This window comes from Sylvia atricapilla, chromosome 7 (genome assembly GCF_009819655.1).
Source record: "Sylvia atricapilla isolate bSylAtr1 chromosome 7, bSylAtr1.pri, whole genome shotgun sequence".
In the NCBI taxonomy this organism is placed as follows: Eukaryota; Metazoa; Chordata; class Aves; order Passeriformes; family Sylviidae; genus Sylvia; species Sylvia atricapilla.
Window position 1 is genome coordinate 24,448,296 of NC_089146.1, and position 26,115 is coordinate 24,474,410.

The 26,115-nt window shown below is 43.7% G+C and overlaps 1 protein-coding gene across 15 annotated transcripts in view; it reads left to right on the forward strand.

Annotated features, from left to right (window-relative positions):
- The window catches only part of BIN1 (bridging integrator 1), a 93,687-nt gene that overhangs the window by 23,967 nt on the left and 43,605 nt on the right, over positions 1-26,115 (forward strand). For all 15 annotated transcript variants that reach the window (XM_066323034.1, XM_066323035.1, XM_066323020.1 and 12 more), the window contains exons 2-5: positions 14,862-14,942; positions 20,484-20,538; positions 20,967-21,061; positions 22,870-22,965. In XM_066323034.1, the coding sequence (XP_066179131.1) occupies positions 14,862-14,942; positions 20,484-20,538; positions 20,967-21,061; positions 22,870-22,965 (327 nt within the window). The remainder of the gene's footprint in view (positions 1-14,861; positions 14,943-20,483; positions 20,539-20,966; positions 21,062-22,869; positions 22,966-26,115) is intronic.

Here is a 26,115-nt window from a genome sequence, read left to right on the forward strand (position 1 = left end):
GAAATCTTGGTATAGAAGATTTAGTGGCTTTAGACATAAAGATGTCCTGATGGTGTTCTTGCAGCCCATGTTGAATATTAGAGGGGACTTTACACAGCTGTGCAGTTGGTGGTGGCATAACCAAAGGTGGACAGCAGTGAATGTACATGAGATGTAAGCAGGAATGATGTGGTTAAAGAAGCTTGCTGTCACCCAGAGACAGCTTGAGTTGTAGCTGGACTTGCTGGCTCCTGGGAACCCTTACCAAATAAGCTCTTGGCTAAGAGGAGATAAAAGCAACTAGATACAGTTCTAGCCTTCCTTTTCTGAGTGCTGCTGGCAATGGAATAAGTGTGCTTTAACCACAGAAGGTCAGTGAGGCCTTCGGGCTCCAGACAGACATGATTTTATTGTTAGGCTGTATAACAAGATTAGCACCAAACGACTTGCAGAACAAGCCAGGTGGTCTTTAATCTTCTGTATCTGGGTTGGTATGAAGATGTTTTCATTATCATGACAAATGTTGTGGCTGAAAACTTTGACAATATCAGGTCTTCAGTGACAAGTGTTTTCTGTGGGAACTCTCAGCTTTAATAAACAAAACGTTGAAAGAGTGGTTGAGTTTATTTTTTTAATTTTTTTTTTTTTTTAATATGAAAATTCCCATTGAGAACCCATGAGGTTTTTGAATTTTGTGCTGGGAGAGAAATCTCTGTGGTGAATCCAGAGGTGGTGCTGAACTTCCTGACTGAGGGGGCAGTGGATATCACATCTGAAGCTACAAGTTAAATGAGATTTCCTTCGGGAGTGCAGATTCCTTTCTGATTCCTGGGATGCTTTCACTTCTGTACCTACAGATTGCAAGCTCCTAGTGATTGCTCCAACATGAGGATGTAATATTCATAGTATTAAAAAGCAGGTGAATCTTCATAATAAATGAAGTCTATGCTAAATAAAGTTTGTGCTTTAACAACGCAAATATTCCGCTTCCTATTAACCGTTCCTGTGATCATGGCTGACCTTTATGGTGCAAGACCACAGGGCACAGCAGCTTGCTCCCATGCAGGAGTGAGCTCAGATCTAGACTAGAATATCTTTATTTTGTCTCCATTTCAAGCCTCCTGTCAACAACACAATTGACTAAGTCAAAGGAATAAATCAGAACCACCCTGAAAATATCAGTTTGTATGTCATGATGAAACCATTCTGGAGTTTTCCTTATGTCGAAGTGAAGCTAATCTAATTCTCTTTAGAATGAGGAACATTAATCTATGTAAATACTGGGTGGGTTTTGCTTATCAAATACTGTGATGGCATGGGGAAAGGAGTTGTATTTTAAAAGCTGAGATCCTGGGTTGATAATGAAAATGCAATTTGAGTTAATAATTTCTGGCAAGATGACTTGTCCTCCTTGTAACTTCACATCTTTCCCCTTTTGCTTATTATCTGGGCACGGTAATTTTATGGTTCTTCATTGTAACTGCTCAAGAAGTTTGCAAAGGACTTTGATTTGCACAACTTTTGTGGGAGTGAACAGAGAAGCCCAGACTCTGACCCCTGAATTTCCAAGAGGCCCCTTAAACACCTTTTGAAAGTGTGCTGAGAGGAAGTGAGGTGTGCAGGAAGGGTGAGAACTGTGTGCTGGACTCTTCTGGCAGGAGTTGGTGCCATTTGTACCAGATGTACCAGATGTATACAAAAACCATGTGAAGATGAACAGAAGAATGAGAGCAAGAAGAGAGGCCAGGACAGAGTAGCAGGGTCAAATATCTGACCGATGTTTGTATCATTTTAGTTATGACTGAGGATTGAAGGAATGGTGATGATGTTTGTAGACATACTGGTGCTTTTTAGTGGATAAACAGAAAGAGAAGTAATGTGGTGGGCAGGGAGTGCTCAGGCACTGGTGGCTGTATTTCCAGTGATACACATGCCTAGGGACCAAGGTGAGGGATGTAAATCCCCTCCCTTAGGTACAGCCCAGCTTTGCTCCATGCAGAAAACCACAAATCATATCTTCCTTCTGGTTACTCTGCTTTTCCTATAGGTATTGTCTCTGCTCTGCTTTAAAAGGTCTGTACTGGAAATGTCAAGTCTGTTGTGTGTAACATGACATCCCCTTCTTTACACCCTTTCATGTCCTAGATGCAAAACAAAATGAGTGGGCCCACTTCTGTGCACAAGCACTGCCACAAAGCTGGAGTCAAATAAAAGCAAGGGGGTTTGCTCCAGGTTACTGAGTATCCATCCACATGTTTCCCAGATAATCTTACATTCTCAGTGAGCCTTTTTTGAGAGATGAGAGACTGCAAGTACCAGGCTGCCTCCGTGTCACTCTGTAAGGGGATGTGAATGGGATGGTTCTTTGTGACGCCTCCCTGAGTGATGAGGCAGGTAAACTGAACATGTGCTTGGCTCAGTCCACTTGTGTGCTGCTCTGCAAACCAGGGGCAGCTGCATTGAGTTATATATAAAACACTTATTTTCTATGAATCCACTTGAAATTTCAGGCCTTTCCAAGTGAGGCTGTAACATGAAGTGGCGGCTGGGCTTTGGGAGAGCTGGAGGTTGTTGACAGTTCCCCTGGTTATTAATGGCCACAGCAAGGGCTCGCAGATTCTGAGAATAGACCCTGTGTTTGCTTTGGGGGAGACAGCTGACAATGATGTTTGATACAGCAATATGTCTCTGCCTGTCCTTTGATTGACAGTAACACAAACTTGTTCTCCTCCCAGCCATGGCTTAAACCTGGTGACATTTACAGCAGAGTTAACTTCTCTGGTCTAAGTTTAGATGGTGATTTTGTGTTTGTCTGCATGGGTGTGCTTAATAAGATAGAAAAACAGGGGAGGCCTTCTGCAAATGAAAATGTAACAGGAATTTAAAACATGCTGAATGTGAAAGAAGGAGGTGTTAAACCTTCATGGATTTTCATGGACTAATTGCTGTAGATTCTCATTTAAGATACTGGAGTGTTGAAAGGTTATTACCTATTTTGGCACTTTGGGTTTGCTTTCATTAAATGTGTGGTAAATATTCATAACTGTGGGACTGTCAGTATGACTGGGAGGTTTTGGGTTTTCTGGGCAAGCTGAACTAAGAATTGGCTGGTAGCCTTAGCCCCACCTGTGCACAGCTAATGACGTGTTTCGTGGGTGTATGTCTGTAAGCCATCTGGAAATAGCATGTGGTCTTAGCTGACTGCTGAGGTTTCATTTCTTGCCTTCCATCCCTCTTACTCTTTAAGAAGAGTCTCCTCTTAATGAACCTTGTTGCAAGAAATTCTTGCCTCCCACAGGAGGCTAGACTGAAAGAACAGGACTGGCCTTGAAGGATGAAGAAACCTGTTCTATTTGAATCTTCAAGCAGATTGTGCTGAGGCACAGTGAGAGAGGAGCAGATCCTTGTCCAGTGATAGCTGAGGCAGAAATGTCCTGAGCTTATACGTAATTTGACACTGTTAAATGGTGCTTGAGTTGAGAGTACCTTTTGGTCACTATCGCTTAGAAGGCTATTTCAGATGAATTACCCTAAGATGAATGGTTTTGCTTTCCTTTACAGACCTTTGTTAAGCTTCCATTCTTTCAGGAACATGACTTTCTTCGAATGCTGTCTTCTCCAAGGCCTGGTCTGGCAGCAAGTGTTTAACCCAAATAGAAATATCTGTCTCTTTGACTAGGCCCTGATGCTCTATATCCTCCACTAGATGTGTGAAGGATTTGCACCAATGTTCCCCTGACATTATGGTGAAAAATGTATTATAAAAGCTGGTGGAACTCCTCAACCCTTTGTGAACATTGTGAACAATTTACTGGCCTCATGTTTCTGGAGAGTTGACCTGTCACTTCAGGCAGCGCAAACTTGGGCAGAAAGGTGTGGTTTCAAGTGGTGTCCAGAGAAGCCATATGCATAAACCACATGAACTGAGAACAATGCCAGCATTTAGAGAAGTGATTTCATCCATTCTTTATAAGACAGGAAAGCTCCTGGGTTTGGCTCCTTTTTTGTCTAAAATGAGGGTGCAAATGTACAATCAGGGTAGAGGGACTGGGTTGCATCAACCCCCTTTAGAACTCCTCTATAATGTTTGCAGTCCACATGTCTTTGTATCCACCTTACCTCACTTCTGTGTTCCTGGTCAGAAACAATTGGACGCTTAGGACAGGTGGCAAAAATTTGCTGGAAAGGGTTTCTTATCATTCCTTTTCCCCTCTGTTTCCACTTCTTTCAGTCCTTGCTCTTCAAGTTTGCAAAACTACGCTTACGTAAGCAGTGCTAGCAGTGTTACCCATTGTCACTTGATATTTCTGGAGTGAACTGCATCTTTTATCTGTAGGAGACTTAAGGATTTTCAGTTACATGTGCTTTGCAACCCTTCTGCCCTTTGCTAAGCTGGACACATGGTCCAGTTTCATTCTTGTTAGTGTGATAGTGCATTAGTACTGCAGCACTTCTGAAGAGTAAAACTCCAGGGTTGGGATCCCACTGTAAACAAAGCTGGAACAGGAAAGGCCTTTTGCCTTGAGGTCACATCTGATGAACGATGATGGAAACAGACCACGCTTTTGCAGCTGCACTGATGCTGTAACCAGCAATCTTGGTTGCCTGGATTTGGGATTTTCTAGGGCATAGAGTACCAGGTGAGAGAGAAGAGCTGGTCCGTCAGCACTCCTGTGAATGAAAGGTACTGAGTTCTGCTGATTGAGGAATCCTGTTATTTCAGTAACTTAGTATGGGATAATACCAAAATCCCATGGCATTCCATGTGGCGTCTATAAAGATATGAGTGAAAAGGTATCTAGATCTATAGATACAGATATCTACACTATCTATCTATGTGTCTATCTGTAAAGGTGTCTACAATTGGTACTGCCTTTCTTGGACAAGAAAAGAAGAGGAAATACTTTTTCTTTCCACCGCACTTCATCAAATAAAGAGATGTTTTGAGCCATTTCTAGCTATGTGATGCTCTCCTTGAAATACTTTGCAACAGTTTTGTCTTTCCTGTGTCGTTTCATGGACCTGTTTTAATGTTGATGAACGTATATTGCACAGCAGGAATAAAAACAATCTCAGGATCTTTTAACAGACTCCCCTCCAACTGATTTTTAGTGACCAAATTTCCTCAGTGTGCCTTTTTCTTCTTAGGGAGTGGCAGCTCATGTCCACTTGTTTGTAATATATTCAGCATCTGTCGACACCCTTCCAGCATGAAGTTGAGCAGAGCCATCTTGTCCAAGGCTGGTAACTGAGCTCTGAGACTGCTGTCAAAAATAAAAGCTGCTGAGCTCGAACCAGATCTGGATATCTGAGAACTGGAAACTGTGAAGAACAGAAGTGACTGGGTTGATAACTTATAGCACTGCATGCTTTGCCATGTACCATGTTTAAGGATTTAGCAAACAATTGCTGTTGCTTTAGCTTAAGAAGCAGCCCTCTCTCTTTAAAAAACAGAAGAAAAAAAAAGGGGCCAGAGCACCCTGAGGTGCCTCTCCCACTGTGGCTTCATCTCCCAAACTCACAAGATGCGGACACTCAGCTGTCCCTGGTGTCTGGTGTGAGTGTGACAGAGCCTCAGCACAGCACCCTTGCCCTGTTCTAATGTCACCTGAGCTGGGCTCTCTCAGCAGCTCTTGGCATCTTCTTCCATGAAGGAAAAAGACACTTGAGAAGTCTGCACAGCTCTGTGTTGAGGACATAGTTGTGATCCTTTGGGGAGAGGGGGCAGCTTAACTCCCATGTCACTGTCTGCTGTGAGAACATACGTGACTGGTAGTGTGGAAACAGCATCTCCTTTCACACTGCTGGGAAATCCCTACCTGCTGTAGGCGGGGAAATGTGGAAGGGCCCTCTTCTCCCCAGATGGTGCAGTCAAGAAATATCATTTATATTGTACCTGATACAGGTGTGGGGAGTGTCCTTCACCTTGGTTTGTGCTTTTAGGAGAAAACAATGAAGCATTCTGGATGTGACCTTTTGCAGAGATGAAAGCATTCGCTGCCAGGCCAGCCATGTCTTGAACCAGTCTCTTCATGGTATCTTCCTTCTAAAGATCTCCCAAGTTCAGGGTCCATCTTGCTGGTATCTAACAGAGCAAATCTGCTTGATGCAGATGTGTTCACAGTTGTTGTTGGAAGGAGACAGCTTGTGCTTGGCAGCCTGTTCTTAGATGGAAGAAAATCTGGGGACTGGTGATATGACTTTGAAAACCTGCTGATTTGTTCAGAAATGTCTTTTCACCTATTGACCACTGAGATGGTGTTACTTTAGAGTCTTGAATATAAAAAGGCTCTTACATTGCCAGTTTTAAAAATTCTTGCAAGCACATCTTAAGCTTTTCCTAGGACTGCTAATAAAAATTACTGGATGTACTTCTGTTAAGGGAGCATTTCTATTTGTGACTTTTCTCTTTTCTTTTTTAAAAACATTACTTTGAGCAACATTTTAGATGGAACAATGAGGTTGGGGTGTAGCTTTTAAATATATCCCAGTGATATTGGAGAGTTCGTGAGTTTGAGGTTTTGGCTTTAAGTTTGTACTTTTTTGTTTTGTTGTTTTTTTTCTTAAGAACTCAACTGGAGCCATTCAAGAGTAATATGAACAATTTCTTTCCCACTGAAAATGCTTATCTGAAGTAAAAACAAGGGAGTACAATAGAGCTTGCCCATTCCTTCAAAGAGCTTGTTATTTATAGGCTTTTTGCCAGAGCTGATGCCAAAAAAAATTTGACTTAGCCCCTGAGCTTTATGTACTTGAATATCATCTTTATCTTTTTCCTTATTGAGTCTGTACAAGACTAGATTCAGCACAGATTAGCTGCACAGTACTTACTGTGCCTTTTGGTTTAGAATTCTGACCTGCACGAGTCCCACTGCTGTGTTCTGGGAAGCGGAGAATGAACCCATCCCACTTGGATACTGTAGCCCAGTTCTGTGAGCCTTGCTGTAATGTAAAGGACTATGAACATTTTTCTTCAAGCATGACTTGATGACAATATACTACAGTTAGAGACACTAATAGCACATAGTGAAGGCTTCCCAGAGTGGGAGTGGCATTAAGGCAGGGAAATGTCAAAGCCCATTTTAGATAAGTGATTTGATCACAGCATGGAAGTTGAAGGCAAAGTGTTCAGTATCTTCTTTGGGAAGAGTTGAGTATGATGGGAATGGCCTGGGAAGAAACTGTCATAGATTCTACACCAAAACCAAAGATACTTTTAATGTGGATTCTCAGGGACATTGGTTTTGCTGAGACGGAGAGCAGGGTCAGCAGGTGATATTGCAGATTCTGAGAGCAGTACAAATAGAGGAGGTAACCAGGGAAATTAAAATCATCCTGGCCTTTTTCCGAGCGCAGAAGATGAACTGGGCTTCTGGCCCCATATCCAAGAGGACATTTTATCTTGAGCATAGGGTATGCCTATGTGTATAGCAATTTTGACCAGCCAGGCAGAACAGGAGTTCTCCAACAAAAGCATGGAGGACAGTGTCTTGAGCTCCAGGTGCAGGAACAGCCTGAGATACAATAAACCCATGGAGGTAGTTGTGGGAGGAATGTCCAAAAACTGGAGTTAGACCTGATTCTTCTCATTGTTGTCACCTAGGGTCTTAGGACACTTGATGTCCTGTATATTTTAAGATGCAGACTCCAGCCTGGTGACACTTGTTACCATGAACTCTCTCTTGAGCCCTTTACATTTTCCAGGAAACACGTTTTCCAGGAAATGATTGAGTGAGAAAACTGGAACTTTATTTTCTTCTGTATTGACTACAGAGTATGAGAGAAGGATGAAACATGAAAGGCATTGCAACATGATCACAGTGAGTCATGCTAAACTTGAGAGGTGTGTCCTGAAGGTGGAAGTCATGGTGAGGCTGCTTTTAACATCTGTCAGAGGCAAATACTTGAGATGAGCCTTCAAGGCTATGCAGCATGGCTGGCTCCTACAGAATTTTTTAAATATAGTGCTATTTAGGGAAGTTGATGATTCTTTGACACATACCTACTGTTTCTTTGGATATGCATGCTGTTAATATCTAGTCACACTTAGGTTTATGTTGCACTTTGTGTTATATAGAGGAAGGAATGCGATCTTTTTGAGCAGGATGTTTGTTTGGAGATGAAGTGATTAACCTTCACTGAAGCTGTCATCTTCTGTATTTGGGAAAGAATAGCTTTGGAAGGGCCTTACAAGGTCTGACCCCTTTGTAGAGTGGGACCAATCTGGCTCAAATTACACTTGAGATGCTTGTCTTGAAGTCTTTCTTTAGCAAAGGACTTTTCATTCAAGCTATCCTAATTATTTAAATTCCTTGCTGTTAACATGTTTTGGGGGATATGTACAGAAAATTGTCTTTTCAGTCATTTGTGGTTTAGAATATGGCTCTAAGCATGCAAATTCTCACATAGTTTAACTATAGGACACCTGTGAAAATCCAGCTCAGTTTAAAATCAGACTTCAGCTGAGCACCAAAATCTGGTCATCTCATCTCTCCGTTTCTCTTTTTACCATTTGCCAGCTGGAAATGCCAGGGATAAATTTGGTGACTCTGTGACATACTGACCAAACACTCTTCCTTACAGCTGGATGGATGTGACATTAGACATGGCGTTTCCAGGTCATTCAGGAAGTCTCTAACAAAATGCAGTATTGGACCCTCATTTCCCAACACTTAGTTCTGTAGCAGAGGCAATGTCCTGTCGTTGTGGGATCTATTGAACCTTGTTAGCAAGCAAGAAGCAAACAAGAACTGCTCTGTCTGTGCCAAGTTTGACATTGCCCTTTCCCATCTTCCGGTGATCCAAGGGTCTTGGTGATTGCTCTGCTATGGGAATAATTTCCTCAATTTAAAATGAAGCGTTCCTATGTTTGGAGTTTCTTCCTTTCCACCCCCATCTTTCTTTGTCCAGTTGTTTGGAAGAAAGACTTAATTGTGTCAGGCTTGCATGAGGAAAGCCAGGCTGTCCCCAAAGCCAGCCTGAAGTCAGGCATGGAGGGCAGGAGGACGTGCCCTTCTCCTGGGGAGGGCTGGAAGGGGAGCAGATTCCCACTGCTGCTCATGCTTTTCTCCCCAAATCTGAATGCAATAACGAAAGTATTCCATGAGCACAAATATACTTCATTGAACAAGTCACATTGCATCGGGGCATAGAAGAAATGAGGTTTAAAAAAGCTTATGAAACTTCCTTTGTTTGTACCTGATTAAGTTACATGGTTTTGTGCTTTCCATCTGACTTGGACTTTATTTTCTTCTCCTCCTCTTCCGGGTAGAATGTCTTCCGGGGAATAACAGGCAGCAGCTTGAGATCAAAGACTTATTTGTTCTGTTGCTAGTTGACCCATTGGCACATGCCAATTTATTGCAATTCAAAATTAGTCACAGTAGTTACTGGCTCAGTGCCCGTTTGGTACTTGGAGATTATGCACTGGAGTTGGCAGACACAGCAGCAGTCAGAGGTGTTGTTGAGAAGGGATGGAGAGGTCAGGAGATGGAGTGATTTAGGGGCAGTGGGCCCCTGTCAGTCAGGTGTAAGTGCAGCCCCTCTCTAATACTGTGTGGATGTGGATTTGTAGGGCTGAAGTTCCCTGGCTGTGGGCTTAATGACTTCCCCTTCATCAGGGCTGGACCACGCTAAATTCAGATGTTTCAGAGGCAGATTTAGCTTTGCTTGAGATGCACAAAATAAATGCATTTATTCTATTGCTTTCCTGCTCATTGCTTGCATTCCCTAAACTGTCTTTGACCAGGGAGACCCATATGTCATGGAAAGTAGAGTTTTACTAGGTTATTGGTTAACATAATGAGTCTACATGGGGTTTGTTGAGGATATTTGGGGTTTCAGTTAATATTTAGGCTTTTGTTATATTTGAGCATTGATATATTAAAAGGGAGCAAGAGGAGGTGCTGACTGAGAACTGTGGCTGCATTAAGCAGCTGGCATATATTTCTTTATTAGAAAGCATAAATGTGGTTGCAGTTGCTTTTTTGAGCAAAGCAGAACTGTGTTTTAGTTGGTCTGATACTGCTTCTTGATGCTGACAGCTGCTGCACTGCCAGCATGTGTTTGTCCTTCCTGGGGATTGCTGCTCTATATCAGAATTTGATGGTTGCAGAGCTGCTGTCCAGATCTCCATTCCCTTCCCGCCCAGTGCTTGAAGCAGAGCCCTGGAGACCCTATGCTAATCAGTGTGGGGGCTTGCCCTTCAGGAATATTTCCACCTGTACAAACCCTGGGAGAAAGAGGGCTAAACTGCAGCCAGAGAAGATGCTTCCTTTTGAGTTGAACAAAGTTGTGGTGTTTAGGTAATGATCAGTCATTGTGTGAATCTAATGGTTTGAGGAGAACCTGCAACTTGGATAGGCCAAAGCAAATTTTGAAATTTGCTAGGAACAGCTATTATTTTTAAAGGCCATTTCATGTCTTTATTTTTCTGATCACTGCTAGCAAATGCCACATCTCTGGTATGAGGATTTTCTTATTTCCCTTTCATTTCTGTGTTACCTCACTTCTCGAAGTGTAGCAATTTCAAGTTTACTGCAGATGGTTCTGCCCACAACAGCAGATTACAAACACATCCATGATACGAGAGGAATGTGATTGTTTAGTGATTTGTTAATAGCATCTTGCCTACTAGCTTCTTAAAGTGCTTTTAAAACTTCAGTTGAACTCTGAGTTTCCTTGTTTTGTTTGTTGCTTTTATTCAAATGCAGGAAAAACTGAGGCTCTGTGGGTGGAATTTGGCTCTCTTTGGAGATGCTACAGTAGCTGGTCTGTTCCTGTTGGTCTTAGTGTATGCAGAGCATTTGCAGGTCTAGCTCTAATTATTAGAAGAGACCTGGTTTCTAAAAATGCTGGAAATCTGGTGCCTGAGGCCAAAAACACTGGCTAGGATGACAGCCCCATCCTGCCATAGTAAATCAAGACTCTAAATCAATAAATCATAGTAAATCAATCTACTACTGTCATAACCCACAGCAACACTAGAGCCTCCTCTGAAATCCATTTCATTAGGTATTTTGTGGGATTCATACAAAGCATTCCCTCCTTCACCCTATCTTACACCATCTTGAAATGGTCCCTTATCCTTATGCAGGGCCAGGACTCCTGAGGTCAAGGGCAGACCAAGGAGCCTGGCCATGGTTGGTGCTTAATCTTTGAAATGCCAGATCCATGCCTGCTCCTGGTGTGGTTTGCCGCCAGACAGCAGCTGACGCATCACACCATCTCTGATCCACCCTGAGATTTGGGAGCTGCGGTGGAGCCCTGTCTCCTACCCTGGTAAATCTGCTCCATTAATAGCTATCAAAGAGCCTGAAGTTTCCATCTGAACTTTATCTGGCTTTGCAGTGAGCTGGGGGATTAAAAACTGTCGCAGGGAGGGGAAGGGAGGGAGCAGCCGTGGCTCACCCGGAATAGCCTGACCTATGACGGCACATACCAGCCTGGGGAGGGGAGTTGTCCTGTGAGCTCACGGGTTATTAGCAGTGAGCACAGACATGTCTGCAGTCAGCAGCACACTCAGGGCCAGCTGCTCCATCCTTGCCTGCTTCAGGGAGTCCAGAGGGATTTGTTAGTACAACTTGCCAGTGCAGCTCTTTGATGGGGGGCTGGGAGTAGGTTTGAGGACCAGCGATGTGGCGCCATCCTTCTGTGCTGCTCTTGGGATTTGACCTCTGGGTTGTTCAGTGGGGCAGATCTGGTTATGAGGGAGAGCATTATGAGGAGATAACCACTGTCCTGAGGCAGCCCAGGGCTGTTGTCTCTCTGCTGCATCATAGCAGGTTAAAAAAAGGATCATTGTATGACTGGGGCTTGCCTATAGGGCCAGCAGACATGGGGCACAAGCCTTCATCTACCATATGGGGAGTAGTGTAGGAAGCAAAAGCAGTTTGTTTTTTTTTTTTTTTTTTGTGTAGCCATGCATTCACTTCTCACAGCCTCTCTCTTGTACCTCGTTTTGTTTTCCTTGCTTTATTTTACCTGTTTAGGAAATCTGTTTCACCCACCCCTTGTCACCTTGTGGAATCACCCAGGGTTTATTCTTACTTCTTCCCTCCTCATTCAGAGCTGCTCCTCACGTGAGCTTTCCTGTTACAGCAGGAGCTTTTTCGTTAGAGACAGGCTGGGAGTTAGAGCCCTTTTTCAGTGCCCAGTGTTTTGCAGGGATTGTGCAGAGCAGCTCAGCACAGTGGAACAAGATTTTCCCTGCTGGCCAGATGATCCCAGACTAAGTGTGCATATTCCCCTAGGGGCAGTAGAACTGGAAATTAACTCCTTGGATATGATGCAAGCAGGCATGTGGCACCGTAATGAATAGTCTTTGAGTGCTGCTCAGTGTTTTACACCAGGAAGCACTGAGGCTGTTTTAAACCTTTGACCCTGGCGACATACTCCAGATTCCTCCCAATTAAATGGTCTCCTTACCTCCCCTCCAGGCCTGAAAGCATCTCATCTTCTGACTAGCCAGACAGATGCATGGCCCTGTAAAAATCTCCTTTGTATCCCCAGTAATTCTATTGATCTGCACATTGAGAACATAATTCTGCTTTGGAATTTACAGCTTGCATACTTTATTGTTATCAGTGATGGGTGCTGTTGGTGTGCCTGCTCTTTGAATACCTAGAAAGTCATCCAGCAGGTGGGAAATCCCTGCTCCATAGATCTGACAGCCTAGGGGAGTGCAGCTGAACAGTATCTGGAGGAGATTGCCCAAACCGCCTGATAAGAATACCACCTGAATCCTTCTCTCCTGCTGGTGTGGCAGAGGAATGTGTAACCTCGGAAGGAGTGTTGCTATGGGATGTGCTCCCCTTTGCTAGAGTGGATGAGCACAGGAGACACCAGTGTCTGGTGTACAGACTCTGCCAGTACAAACAACATTGCCTCTTGTCTCTCCAGCAAGCTCTTATGTGACAAGGGTTTGTGAGGAAGAAGGGAATTTTCATGCTGTCTATGTCCTGCTGTTTACCAAGCACATTAGGTATTTGTAGCTGCAGTGTTTGTTGCTGGCATTTGAGCTGTAGAAAGTTTTACTTCGAATTTTGGTGGTTCTTGATTCAGCTCTTGGTGGCAAGGAGGGCGCTCTTTGTCTGTGTGTCCTTTTCCCTCCTTTTGCTGGCCCTGGAATACCTCAGCAATTTCTGGAGGTGAAGAGAAGCTCTTAACCAGAGGGAGAATGAAAAACAGTGGTTTCCTGCTAGACATTTAATCCCAGATGAAATAAGGGGATTTAGGAGCTGGACGCTGAATAACTGCACTGATTTATCATGTCTTCCACTAGAGTCAGTTACTGTGACCAGGAGTGAGATGGGAACATCCATTCATGTATGGGGGAGAGAGGATCTCAGATTAGCCAGATAGGCATAACAGGTGTCCTCCACCTCAACAGTACATAAAAAAAACCCCATGAGAGTGGGCCAGTAGGTACGTGTCCAGCTGGACAAAATTATTGTTGTAAGTAACTTCAAATTGAAAATATTCTGTTCTACATCTTGTTGCAGGATCCTTTTCAATTGCGTTCTGGGGACTGATCATGAAAGATTGATCCCTGCCTTGCAGGGGGAAAATTCTGTGTATGTTCTCTGAGAAGATCCATGGGTAGCAAAGGCAGCTGGAGGAAACTGGGTTGGATGACTGTCATGGCTCTCTGGCAGTCCCTCGGAGTCTGGGAGCACTTACTGATGGTCTGCCTGAAGACCTGATGTCAGTAACAGGGACCTGCTTTATTCAATTTAATCCCCTTCTCCCCAAGAGGGGCTGAACATATGATAGCTGGGGTCTGCGGGTGAAGGGCTGTTCTGCTGTGCTCAGAGCAAGGGAGACTCCATCTTTCCAGTGCATTCTGCCTCTTGGGCCGTCATACCCTTTCAGACACGGCTGCCTCACTTGTTGAGGTGCTCCCTCAGCTCCCTTTCTAGAGGCTTTTTTTTTTTTTTTCTTCATTGTTAGGTTTTAGTTTTGATTCAGAGAGATGATATAATCAGCCTTATCCAGTTACAGGGTATATCCCAGTCTTCCTGCAGCTGGAGTCTAGACTTTTACCCTGAATTGCTTGGGGCATGGCAAATAGCTGCTGCTCTCCTCCTCAGGTTTGCCCAGACTTCTTGTGATGAATGTACCTGCCAGCCCAGAACATGAAATGCTGTTTTGTTCTAAGCCTGGGAACAATCCACTTAGCTGCATGGAGAGGGAACTAAGAGAGAAGGGTGATAAGAGAAGTAGTCTGATAAGGATTTTTTTACAGGCTGTGGGGAACTGGGTTATGCAGGGAGGTGGCTGTTGACACTCAGAAGTGACACTTGGACTGAGTGTCACACAGATTAATGGTGTAAGGCCCCCAGTGGCTCTCAGCAGCCAGCTCTTGCCAAGCATGTGCATAGTGAGAAAAGGTGGAAAGAAGGTGGGACTTTCACTTCTCCTGCCACTCTCCCTCCCTAAGATCTCTGCACAGCTTTCTGTGTTTGAGGACCATCCTGGGAGCAGAACCCCACCCTGTCTGGACTAGAGACTGGTGTTAAATCAGGGTAAGTGTAATTGCACAACATGAGGCTTATTAGGGATGTGGTTTGTGTCTTGCTGGTTCAGGAGATAACTGGATTGCTATTGCCTTGTCTGCAAAAAGCATTAGATCAGTGAAAGACAAGCCTCAGTCACGCTCTTCAGTACAGCAGAATGTAAGAGGTCTGAGTTCTTCATGACTCATCTGTAAATATGTCTTCAAACTATGACTGTGTGTAAAAATATTTGGAAAATTTTGAGCACAAGAATAAGGGTGACTTTCAAATTTTTCTTCTCTCAACCTAAGGACCAAAAACATGTAACTGTTTCTTTGTCTCTGCTGTATCTGTGTTTGAAGTCTCCTTTCTTCTCTTTCTCCACAGGTCCTTCAGAAGCTTGGTAAAGCAGATGAAACAAAAGATGAGCAGTTTGAACAGTGTGTGCAGAACTTCAACAAACAGCTGGTAAGATCATTTGCAATATCTAATTGCACCCTGGGTATTTGGTATTAACTTCCAGTCATCTGCTGCAATATGTAATTAAAGGCCTTTAAATTATACAATGACATAGGTCTATTGAAGTGACCTATGCCAGTGCCCAGCCACTCTCAGGGTGAAAAACCTTTTCTTGATATCCTACCTAGATCTCCCCTGCCTCAGCTTCATCCTGTTTCTTCAGTCCTGTCACTGGTCACGAGAGTGAAGAGATCAGTGAAAATAATACTTGTTCTAGACCCAATTTTAGAGAGATAAATAGCTCAACCAGAACACTTTCTTCAGTTAGCAGCTGCTTTGTAACGTAATTTTTGCTGCTCTGCTGGAAGTGGAGATATAAGAGCAACGTTGTGTCCCTGAAAGACAGATAGGGTGGGAAACAGATTAGATATAAAAAAATAAAATGGAACAAGGCAGTTTCAGTTTCCTAAGCACAGTGAAGGGCAGAAGACACAAAGAAAGCAAATGGTGAAGAAGGAACATCCTTCCATGGCTAAAATCTAAATCTGACTTCTTCCCCATGCTTGCACAATCACTGCGTCAGGCCTGAGTCATTATTCTTCTGCCTGTCTGCCTTGTCCCCAGTATTTTAGCCCACAGAAATATTTTAACAGTGTAGCAATTTTCCCCCACTCTCCTACTTCCACAGCAGTAGGTTTCCACCTTCAACTGAGTGTGTTTTATTTTTTATCTGGAGGCTTCAGTCTCCCAAAACGGAAAATACCAGTTATCTTGTGAGTTTTGTTGTTAGGAGAAGCATTGCTTTTGTTTTGTGGCAGGAAATGTGTGCCACAGCATAGCTTAGGTAGTGCTGAAGAAATCTGTTGCCCTTTTGTGGCCTGACACATTTAGGACCTTTTTCTAGAGCTGTTAGTGGCAGCTGCATCACGTCTGTTGAGACTCAGCAGATGTGGTTATGTGTCGCAAAACCAGCTGAGTAGGGATTTGCCACAGCTGATTGTAATGAAAATCCTTCAGTCTGGCTTTGACTTATGTGTAACCTGATTGCAGATTCCTGGACACTAATGCTCGTTTTCTTGGCAGCAATAGGAGCTATTGCTCCAGAAGTTCATGCAGCATGTCCAGCAATGATATTTTCTTGTACACAGCAGAATACATTTAACTGCTTTCTGACAACATGACATTACCAGATGTAGCAGAACTTTTTTGGTATAATTGTTAAGCAATTAAGAAATAACCTTTTTAAAGGAGAAATAAAAAAACCCCTCAAACCCAAATGTCTAGATGTGACTGTCTGGGATGACTTTTTCAATTTCCAAAGCCATGAGTTCCAGTGGTGCAGTGAGGACTCTGGTAAAGAAGCACTGCATCTTGTATCTCTTACATCTGATTTTTTTCCCTGTTTTGCAGAGCAGACCATGAACTAAATTCCACAAGTAATTAATCAAAGAAGCGGAGGCTGCTCTGCATTTGCTGTTTTGCTTAGGCCCTCAGTTTCCCTATTACTAAAATAAATGCAGACAATGCCTGTTTTACAGGGCAAATGATGAGTGTGAGTTAGCTGGATTCTTGGGATATGCAGAGCTGAGGACTAGGGGAGTAAAAAATCAGCTATATATACATACATGCACACTTGTTTATGTTCTCATATGTATGAGGTGTGTGTAGCATAATTATCTTTGAGATTTCTATGACCTTTCATTACAAGGTCTGCTCTAGTGGGGAGTGGAAGTCTGGAGGAAAGCTGACCTTTTGCTGCAGGCTGCTGACAAAACAGCACTGCTTGCTGGTGGAACTGGCTGGGGTGTGAGCAGGCAGTGACCTTGTTCACTGGCTGATTAGAGGCTGCTCTGACTCTGATGACTGTTTTGGACCACTTTGACACATGTTTCTGTGTGTGGTCTCTTGAGGAATGGAGTGCAGGTCTGAAAATCACTTAATCGTTTTCAACCAAGGTATTTGTGGTTCTCTCAAATAGTGGTTGAGTGGAGATGAGAGAGGGTATTGCACTTCCTTACTCTCTGTCCATCTGGTTCATTTAAGAGCACCACTCTGAGGTCCCTGAATGGTATGAACTTTTTAGCTGAGATGGATTTGCTTTGTGACAAGAGAACTGGACACGGGTGCAGGGCTTGCCTGTGTCTCCTGAAGGCTTGACTATCAGCAGAATTAACTCTCATTACTCCCTTGTGGAGATTCTTTGGCTATTAACCTACCCAAACATCCATCTGAAGACTTGCTCCTCCTTCCCTTTCCCAATGTCACTTATGTTCAGTCACTGGCACAAGGATCTGTCCCAGATAATGTCCTTGCTGACCTGGGAGCAAGAGTCTTGCTGTGAAGGTGCAACTCAGCCCCTGCCTGAAGTGTGCCAGGCTTTGGCTTCTCTTGCCCTGTGCTGAAGTACTCACTCGAGGGACAGTGTGAGGCTGGTGGCAGCTCTCACACCTGGCACTGCATGTGTTTCTGCCTGGCAGAGCAGCTGGTTTTTGGTACCTTTCATGAGCTGCCACTTGTGTGGAAGTTCTGGGCTGGTTTACAGCCTTTCACACCAAGCACATGAGAGGGAAGCTGCTGCTGGCACGGGCTGCATCCCTCTCTGCTTGCACCACACTGTGTTGGGCACAGCCCCTGCTGTGAGGCAGTCAGTGGGGACTGCATCTTCCCTCTTGCAGAGCAGGTTCCCATTACAGTTGGTAGCTCAGAGAGAGGGTTTCATCCCAGACAAGAACCTTTTATGCCCAGCACTTTCCATTTCAGCCCCACGTGGCAAAACAAGCTTAACAGCCTCCCTGTGGTACCCCAGGGTGGAGCTTCTCACCAGTTTTTCATGCTCTGTGTCTTAACAGTTCTAAAGTTCTGCTGAGTGGGGGCTTACCTGGAGCTGTTGTTTTAATGCTTCCCCTCCCTGTAATTACACAGTCTGCTCTTCCAGCCTTGCATTAATCTAATCTGGAACAGGACATTACCTTCTGCCCCCTGAGATGTTGAACATCCCTGCTGATAATAAAATCCTTCCCACTAGATCTGCAAAACCAGAGAAGTTATGTAAAGGGGTTGCAGTCTAATATTAGGATGAAATAATTCCTTTTTAAGATTGGGGGAAAAGAGTTTTAGGAAACCTGTCTACTACCAAGAACAGCTCTACAGAAAATCACATACTTAGCTAGGGCTGGGTTTCAAGATAAGAAAGCACAAGAAGATATCAAACCACTTCTGTGCTTTTCTTTCATGGAGCTGTAAGTAATACATGGTTCATTATTAGGTCTTTGGAAAGAGAGATAGGTCCTCTAGCCTTCCAAGCATAGCACTTTTATTTTTAAATATGCATCTGTACGCTGTCCTTCATGCTATACCTGGTTGTGTTATAGGCTCATGGGCTTGAATTACACTGTGATGGCAATATCTGCTTGAACAAGGTGACACTTGCGTGATTAAACATCTTCATATTGAGCCATACCTCTGTAACTTCCCTCTGCTTACTGGTATCTTCAACTATTTGATAACTGGGAAGTGGATTTATTTTTCTGATTCCAGTTTTACTCTTTTCCATACTTTTTTTACCACTTGGTTTAAGAAGCATCTTTTAAATGTGCACTCAAGAGTGTCGAAAGTTTCTGTTTTGTATAGTATTTGACAGTGTCTGACTGTGTTGTGAGAGGTATTTTGGAGAGAGCATTGGAGCAGGCTCCTCAGAGAAGCCATCCCTGGAAGTGTTTGGAAAACACATAGATGTGGCACTGGTTTAGTGGGCATGGTGATACTCAGTCAAAGTTTGGACTTGATGATCTTGGAGGTCTTTTCCAGCCTTAATGATTCTATGATTTATGCAGAATTGTGGGAGTACTTGACAGCTTACTGTAGGCTGCTCATTGAAAGAAGGTGCTGCATTCATAGAGAGAAAGCAATGGTCTTAAGGTTACCCCAAATTTTTACTGGAAAGCACTAATGCTTAAAATAATTTTTAACAAGTCCTTATGGCAAGGAAGCTGCTTTACTGATGGACGAGCAAAAACAACAGAAACGCCAGAGAGGGAACAGATAGGAGCCACAGGTACCCAGGGGAGCTGGGAAAACAGGATTCAGGCAAAACTCTGAACAGGGGTCACTCACTGAAAATCTTTGTGCTTGCAGATCTTACGGGCTGTAAAGTCTGATCACTCTCTCTGTCAGACTTTGTACTTTTAAGAGACTTAGGTAACTCCATAGTGACAGAGATCAGCTGTAACTGAGTTTAAACATCAGCAAGGGGTGTCTGAGACTGCTCCAGCTGCAGGATGCAGCACCACATACTGGTGAGGATGCCTGGAGAACACAGAGGGCTGGTTCTGCATTGCTGCAATTGCATGCTCCAATTTTCAGCCCTGGCTTGTAGGTTTTTCCTGTGGTCTATCTAAAAATATTGATTAGACATTTATTTGTGGTGTCAGTTTTCTGCTCAGAGAAAGATGTTTGTCTCCCTGGCTTTGGAACTGGGTATTGAGACTTGAGGAATTCTGAGTTTGGCTTGTATCATTTGCTGCTGTGGCAGGATTAGGGCAAACATGGACACGATTTTAGAGGTGACTTCTGATTCTAGATGCCACAGTTTTGAGTGTTACTACTCCAGACACTGCAGAGCCCAAGTGTGTAGTGGGCAAGTTCTGCAGAGGACTTTCCCTGATGATAGTTTTTGATAACCTCCAAGTTACTTGGAGGTACTTACTCACTTGTGAGTTCAAATTTAGTTATTCTTAAAAATGTTACAGCTGCAGGGTGATAATGTATCCGTTGGTGGGACTTTGCATATCTTTTGCAAAGCAAGAATGCAGAAAAGAGACCACTGCACCTCACAGCTTGCTGCCATTCTTCTTCTTTCCCAGTTTGTGCCCCATTGAGGGAGGACCCCAGCATAATGAATTTTGACAGCTGAAGCCAAGTCCAGAGACAAGGGAGCTCACAGGACATCTTCAACAGCTGCCTCAGAGCTACTGACTTCAAAAGCAGATGTTTCCCATCAGCTCTCCCCACCACTCAGTCACCTCTTGTCTCAACTGAGCTCATGCTGAGATCCTTTGTGCTCCCAGTGCAGCTGTGCTCTCTAAGCAGAGGCTAAATCTGCCCAGCTGTTGAAGTGGCAGTGATAGCATAACTTTGTGAGAAATCCATCTGCTTCCAACAGTATGGCCCAAATTGTTTTCCATGCCTCGAAAATTCTGGATGAGTTCACATTTGTTCTTTTCCTACTGCCATCAGCAAAGGAAATGAGGGATTGGAAAGAGCTGGCCAGTTTTACAAACAAAGTCTCCTAGTCTAGTGAGGCGTTGGGAACTGACCCAAAGAGAGTACAAGAGGAGAGGAGTTATGATTACATTTGCTGCAAGAGTCCTAAAAGTTCCTAGAACACAGAGCAAAAAAATGTAAAAAATGTGATAGCTTGAAGTTTCATGTGATCATAGGACTGGTGTGTAGCCCATCTGCAAGACCAGTTTTCTTTAATTAGAAAGGCTTGAGTGCTTCTTACACTCTCTGTAGCTGAAGGAATAACTGATGATCTCCTTATGTTCACAGTCTGAAGGCACGAGGCTGCAGAAGGACCTCCGGACTTACTTGGCTTCTGTCAAAGGTAAGGTCTGCATGAGCAGAGGTTTGTTCCCCTCTAATGCTTACCTGCAGTGTGAGGTCTCCCCAGGCATGAGTCACAGGACAGGTCAGCTTTGTCAGGGGAGGAATCTTTCAGCATCTTTTGGGACCAGCTGGGATGGAATGGGGTTGTGCTTTGATGCCAAACGCGTGATGCTGTCTTAGCAGATGGACCTTCACATGTTCCTCTAGGGGAGGATGAACACAAAGGGCTTGATGCAACTGCACCCTTGGTTCCTTTCTCCCTCTGGTTACCTTCCACCTCTGTATCATCAAGGGTCAGACATTTAGTAAGGAAGAGCACAACATTTGTAGTAATGCTCCTGTGCCTCCATTCCTCAGGATAAGGGTTCAGCTGTGAGGAACACGTTATTTTCTTCTTTGTCTGAACAGTTCCCTCTTCTTTCCTAGCTATGCACGAGGCCTCCAAGAAGCTGACAGAGTGTTTGCAGGAAGTTTATGAGCCAGACTGGCCTGGGAGAGATGACACAAATAAAATAGTAGAGGTAAGACCGTCCAGGATGTGGGGATGTCCAGATTTGTTCTGTCAGCAGAGATGAGCTTTGGAAGCTATGTCTGTGCACCACATTTCTTCGGGCATGTGACTTTGCAGAAGAATTGGAGACAAACTCAGCACTGTGAAGAAAGGAAGATTGAAAGGATGTGGCCTGTATTTTTGTAGGAGATTTTTGCCAGACGCTTGTACATTACACAGAATTGTACACTTATGCCCAGAAGCTGCTTGTTCCCCTCAGAGTGGCTACATGGGGACAGAGGATTCCGAAACAAACTCAGTAGGGTCAACTGGGTGTGCTGCTTATGTTCTGTGTAGGTGAAAGGGGCAGACAAAACTATGGCTAAAGCAGTCAGAGCAGCCGATGGTGTAGCTGCAATGACCCCTCATGGCAGTGCCTCAGCTGCGTTGTTTCAGTTGCTCCCTTGTTTGTCTGAGCCATGTGTCACCCCAAACTGCTGTTGTTCTCATTCCTTGGTGGAGTGATGCCTGTCCAACTTGTCCAGGTGTTTCTGTGGAGCTTGGGACACAGCCTGTCATTTGGCAGCATGGATCCCCCTTGGCCTGTGCCTGTGGTGGGTCCAGCTGGAGGCAGCACCCTCTGCTCTCTTGCTCAGCTGTTCTGCTGAGCAGCAGCTGGGGCAGTTCAGCTCTCTAGATTCATTTGCCATGAGGCTGCAGGGCTGGGCTCATCTGCAGCTGTCTGTGGCATTGGAGAAGTGGTGTAGGAGTAGACAGGAGAGCAGGAGGAGGATTCTTTCTTTCCCCTGCAGAAAATCTCACCTGAAATAACATCTGTGTCTTGCCTAAGAAATAATGACTTCAAAGCAGGTAATTTAAACAAAACCTCAATGTTTCCAGGTCAAATTTGTCATTAACATGGAAACTTTGCTTTCGGAAGTGCTGTTGCAGTAAATAATGGAGTTGCATTTCAGCTGGTTTAGCTTCAGAGTCTCTGTTGGCCTTGTTTCTTCCTGAGCCACTGTGGTGCCTCCTGAGAGACTGACCCTTCAGAAAATTTGAGCCAGAGAAGTCAAAGGGGACATGAATCCTGAGAATTAACTGTAGCTGCCCTTTGGGTTTGCAAGAATATTTCCATTGTTCTACCTCCCCCTTTAATTCCTTGTTTATATTTTGCTTGTGAAAGGACAGGTGAGAGAGAAGAGTTATTCCTGCCAAATAAAAAGCATAAAGTGGGAATGTTTCATGAATATTTTAGCCAAAACCCTTTGTTCAAGTGGAAAAACAGGAGAGAGGGATAATTTTCACCTAATCCAAGGTGTTGAAATTACTATGCCTGAGCTAAGGTCGAGGGTAAAGTGGGCACAGCTCAGGGTGCAAGCCTTGGCTGTAGCCTCCGTTGGGCTGTGGAGGCAGGAAGTGTGAGGGCTGAGGACTGCTAGTGTAGCTTTCTGTTGTTCATGATTTTCTAGAAAGCTGTACTGTAATGAAAAATAGAAAATGATGCCTTGTGGTGTCAGGTGTCCCTTTTGTGTAGCTGCTGGGAGAAGGAGGCAAAACCAGCCTGACAATTATCTTCCGTTGTACAGAGCTTGAGTTTAATATTGCAGGGGAAAGATAGGGCTTCAAATGCATTTTATCCAGGGAGCAGTCACTTGAAGTAGCAGCATCAGGCTTTCTCATTTCTGCCGAGATCTCTGTTACCATTAGTTTTCCAAAGAAATTACTGTTTCTTAAGAGCTCTGAGTGCCCAAGAGTGTTTGCTGTAGCACTCACAGAGAAACACAGAAACGTGGAGAACTTGTTCTTAATAGTTAACTCATTACTTTTGTTTTTTAGAACAATGATCTCCTATGGACGGATTTCCATCAGAAGCTGGTGGATCAAGCACTCCTTACCATGGATACATACCTTGGCCAATTTCCAGATATTAAAGTAAGAGTCTCTTTACACTCTTTGATCTAGAGAATCGCAGCATATAAAAGCTCTGAAGATCAATTTCTTACATACCTACCTTCTTTAGGAGAATGTGTGCTGCACTTTTCCAAGGTCTTCTTTAAAAGCATCCAAGATCTCTGCAGCTCTGGGTTAATTGAAAACGTTTTTTTCTATTTTTGGGCTTAAGAGTGAAGAGTTCAGGGGAAGAATGCTGAAGAGAAAATATACGTGTGAAAGAGGAGGATCCATGAAATTCCCTATTGCATCAGAGTGCAGGGGGCAGTGTCAGCAAGAGCTCAGAAGGTCTCAATCTCTCTTTTTGGTCCTTTTGTCTTTAACTACCTTGTAAGCAGAAAACATTGAGGAAGCAGTTAGTGGCAAATGTACTTTATGAGTACAGGTTGGTGTGGAAGGCAGATTTCTGTGAGTCCTTGAAGTCTTGTTTGTGTGTGTAAGCAGCATTTTTCAGGGAAGGGAGAATGCTGGATTGGTGTCTTTTTGGGAGACAGGGCCCTAGGTTTGAGTGATGTCCTGTGACCTTCCCTTTCCCCACAGCTATCTCCTCTCTATTCATTTCAAGGTTATGCAGGAAATGTCTTCACCATATGGAAGCACTAGTGATGATATCACCATATGGGAAGTATCAGCTTGGCTACTTTCCAGTGAAAGCAACCCTTTCCCCACCACATGTCTCTTAAAACGTGTGTCAATATTTATTGCTTCAGGAGGATTGTGCTGTATCAAACGGGGGCAGGTCACGGGCTTGTAAAATCATCTCTGAACAGCAATGTCCTTGTCTCCTGGGACTCTCTGTTTTTGCTTCATTTTTCCAGCCTCTTCTGCCTCTGGAAGTCTGAAATGGGGAAGGGCTGTGGCTCTCTACCCACTGAAGGCTGTAGGGCTGATCTCTCTGGGATGTGATGCCATGTGCCTCAGTCAATAGCCCAACCATCACACATGCCTGAAAATGCTGGCCTTTTCTCTCTGAATTAAACAATCATGTTTGTTTATATTAGAAGAAAACGTTATGATCTTTGTACAGAAGTTGTAAGTATGTCTGCAAACTAGGATTCTTGCTCCACCATTTTCTGACACTGATGGTTTCACTCTGTTGACGTCACGACAGTTGGCCTCAGCAGCCTGAATTTCAGCCATAGGTCTGAAAAGTATGGGAACAAACAGGTATGCAAAGATGAAGAAATATTAAAATATTGCTAGTGGCAGCTGATTTCTGAATGGGTCACTAAAGTGCTTATTAATGTTCTTTCTCAGTTGTCAGATGATGCCCTAGAGAAGGTGAAATTTATATTACTGCATAAAAACAATTTCATGCGCAATTCAAGTAATGTTTTAGAGAGCACTACTCATCTGTTTCCCTTCCTAAAACAAGTGGCTTTATGTTGGTTCTCACAGTAAGATACAGATGTGTTTTGCAAGAGTTGACTATTCCTTTAAAATGGACTTTAAGTGGCATGAACCCAAAAAGGTCAGTATGTTTTTATTCAGCTGGATGCATCATCCTCCTTATGCTAGAGCAGTGCGAAGTGCTCAAATCAAGTCTATTTTTGCAAAGTCCTAGAAATGCAGTTGTTGAGCACTGCTGTGCCTGTACAGAAGTATGGTTAGGCCTCACATAAGGAATTAGCGTTCTTGAGATTGGCAGGAAAAAGAAGCTCCAGTCTTACGTAATTTGCAGAATATTTGAGTTGGTTTTTGTTGTTGTGATAATAGTTTTCTGGTTTTTGTTTTCCACAAAATGATATTTTCTGCTTTTCCTGCAACTGTGGCATTAGTCTGGTAAAATAAGTTGACTTACGGAGAGAAGAGTATTTTAATTTAGTTGTGAAAAGGCCTGCTTTTATTAATGGCCCAGTAATTAAAATGTGTGATGAGTTAGATCATGCATGCATTAATTTTTAGTTCATTCTAACATGTTCTAAATCCATCTTTACTTAAGGGGCTGTAAAAATTCCCTTGGATATTTTGGAAGTGGGAAGGGATCCAGAGCAGGAATGTGGAAACAGAGTATGCCTATTGTAAGGAATTTCTGTGTGTTAAAGAAAATAATTTATCCGATGTTGGATTTTCACCCCTGAACAAGGCCTCTCCATCTTCTCTAACTTGACAAATGGGAATGCAAAAAGTACTTTAAACTTTCTTTGCAGCTCAGCATCTGTACTTCTTGGAGTAGGACTCTTCTTGCATAATCTTTACTATTTCTGAGTGAGTTTTTGGTTGGTTTTGCACAGTGCGCAATAAAAATACAGTCCTCTGCAGTGGGGCCAGAGAAGTTAAACTATAGACCAATTCTGAATAGTTGTGGAATTGGGGATTTTCTGTCTTGCACTGAAACTTGTGCTCTTCTAGCTGTAAAACCAGATAACAGTAAAGAAGGGTGTGGAGGGCAAAAGTTTTTTGTGATGGCTTGGCTTTGGTTTGTGTTTGTTAGTTTGTTTTTTTTAAGGATGCTCAAATTAAGATGGATTCATTGCAAAGTAGTAAAGTCTGTTGGAGTTCAGGTGGTGGTGGGTACCTGCAACTGTTTTGGAGTCATACAAAGGAGCCCTGCAGCCTCCCAGGGCTGGGCTAAATCCTGTTAGTGCCACCACAGGCAGCAGTGTGGTCAGTGCTTACTCCAGGAGGAGAACACACACCCTGTGTGTCTGTACCTTGCAGTATTTCCCTGGGCTCCAGTAGAAACACGGGGATGGGTGTGTGTTAGAGGTTTTGGAGCTGCATAGACATGGAGGAGTTACTTTATTTGAAAGATGGGTGACACTGAATCAAACTCCCTGGTGGAAAACCTGAAGTGGATGTTTGCCATGTCAGAGGTGGGGAAAATTCTAGCTGTCTCTACCAGGCTGACCTGAGGCAAAATGGTATCTCTTAAATTCCAGATGGGGCCATGTTTCCTCTAGTATAAGATCCATTAACTTGCATCTCAGATTGCTGTGCAGCTGGATGCCTCCTCCAATACCTTGTGTCCTGGCTGGCAGTGTGACATTTGGGAGGTGTTTTCTAGTGACCTTGACTGTGGGGAGGCTCAGCCTCTTCGTGACTCCTCTTGGAGTGAACTGAGCATTTAGAAGAGACTTTGGGTGTGCGTGTGGCTGAAATCCTGCAGATCTGCTGTGACTCACCCGGAGC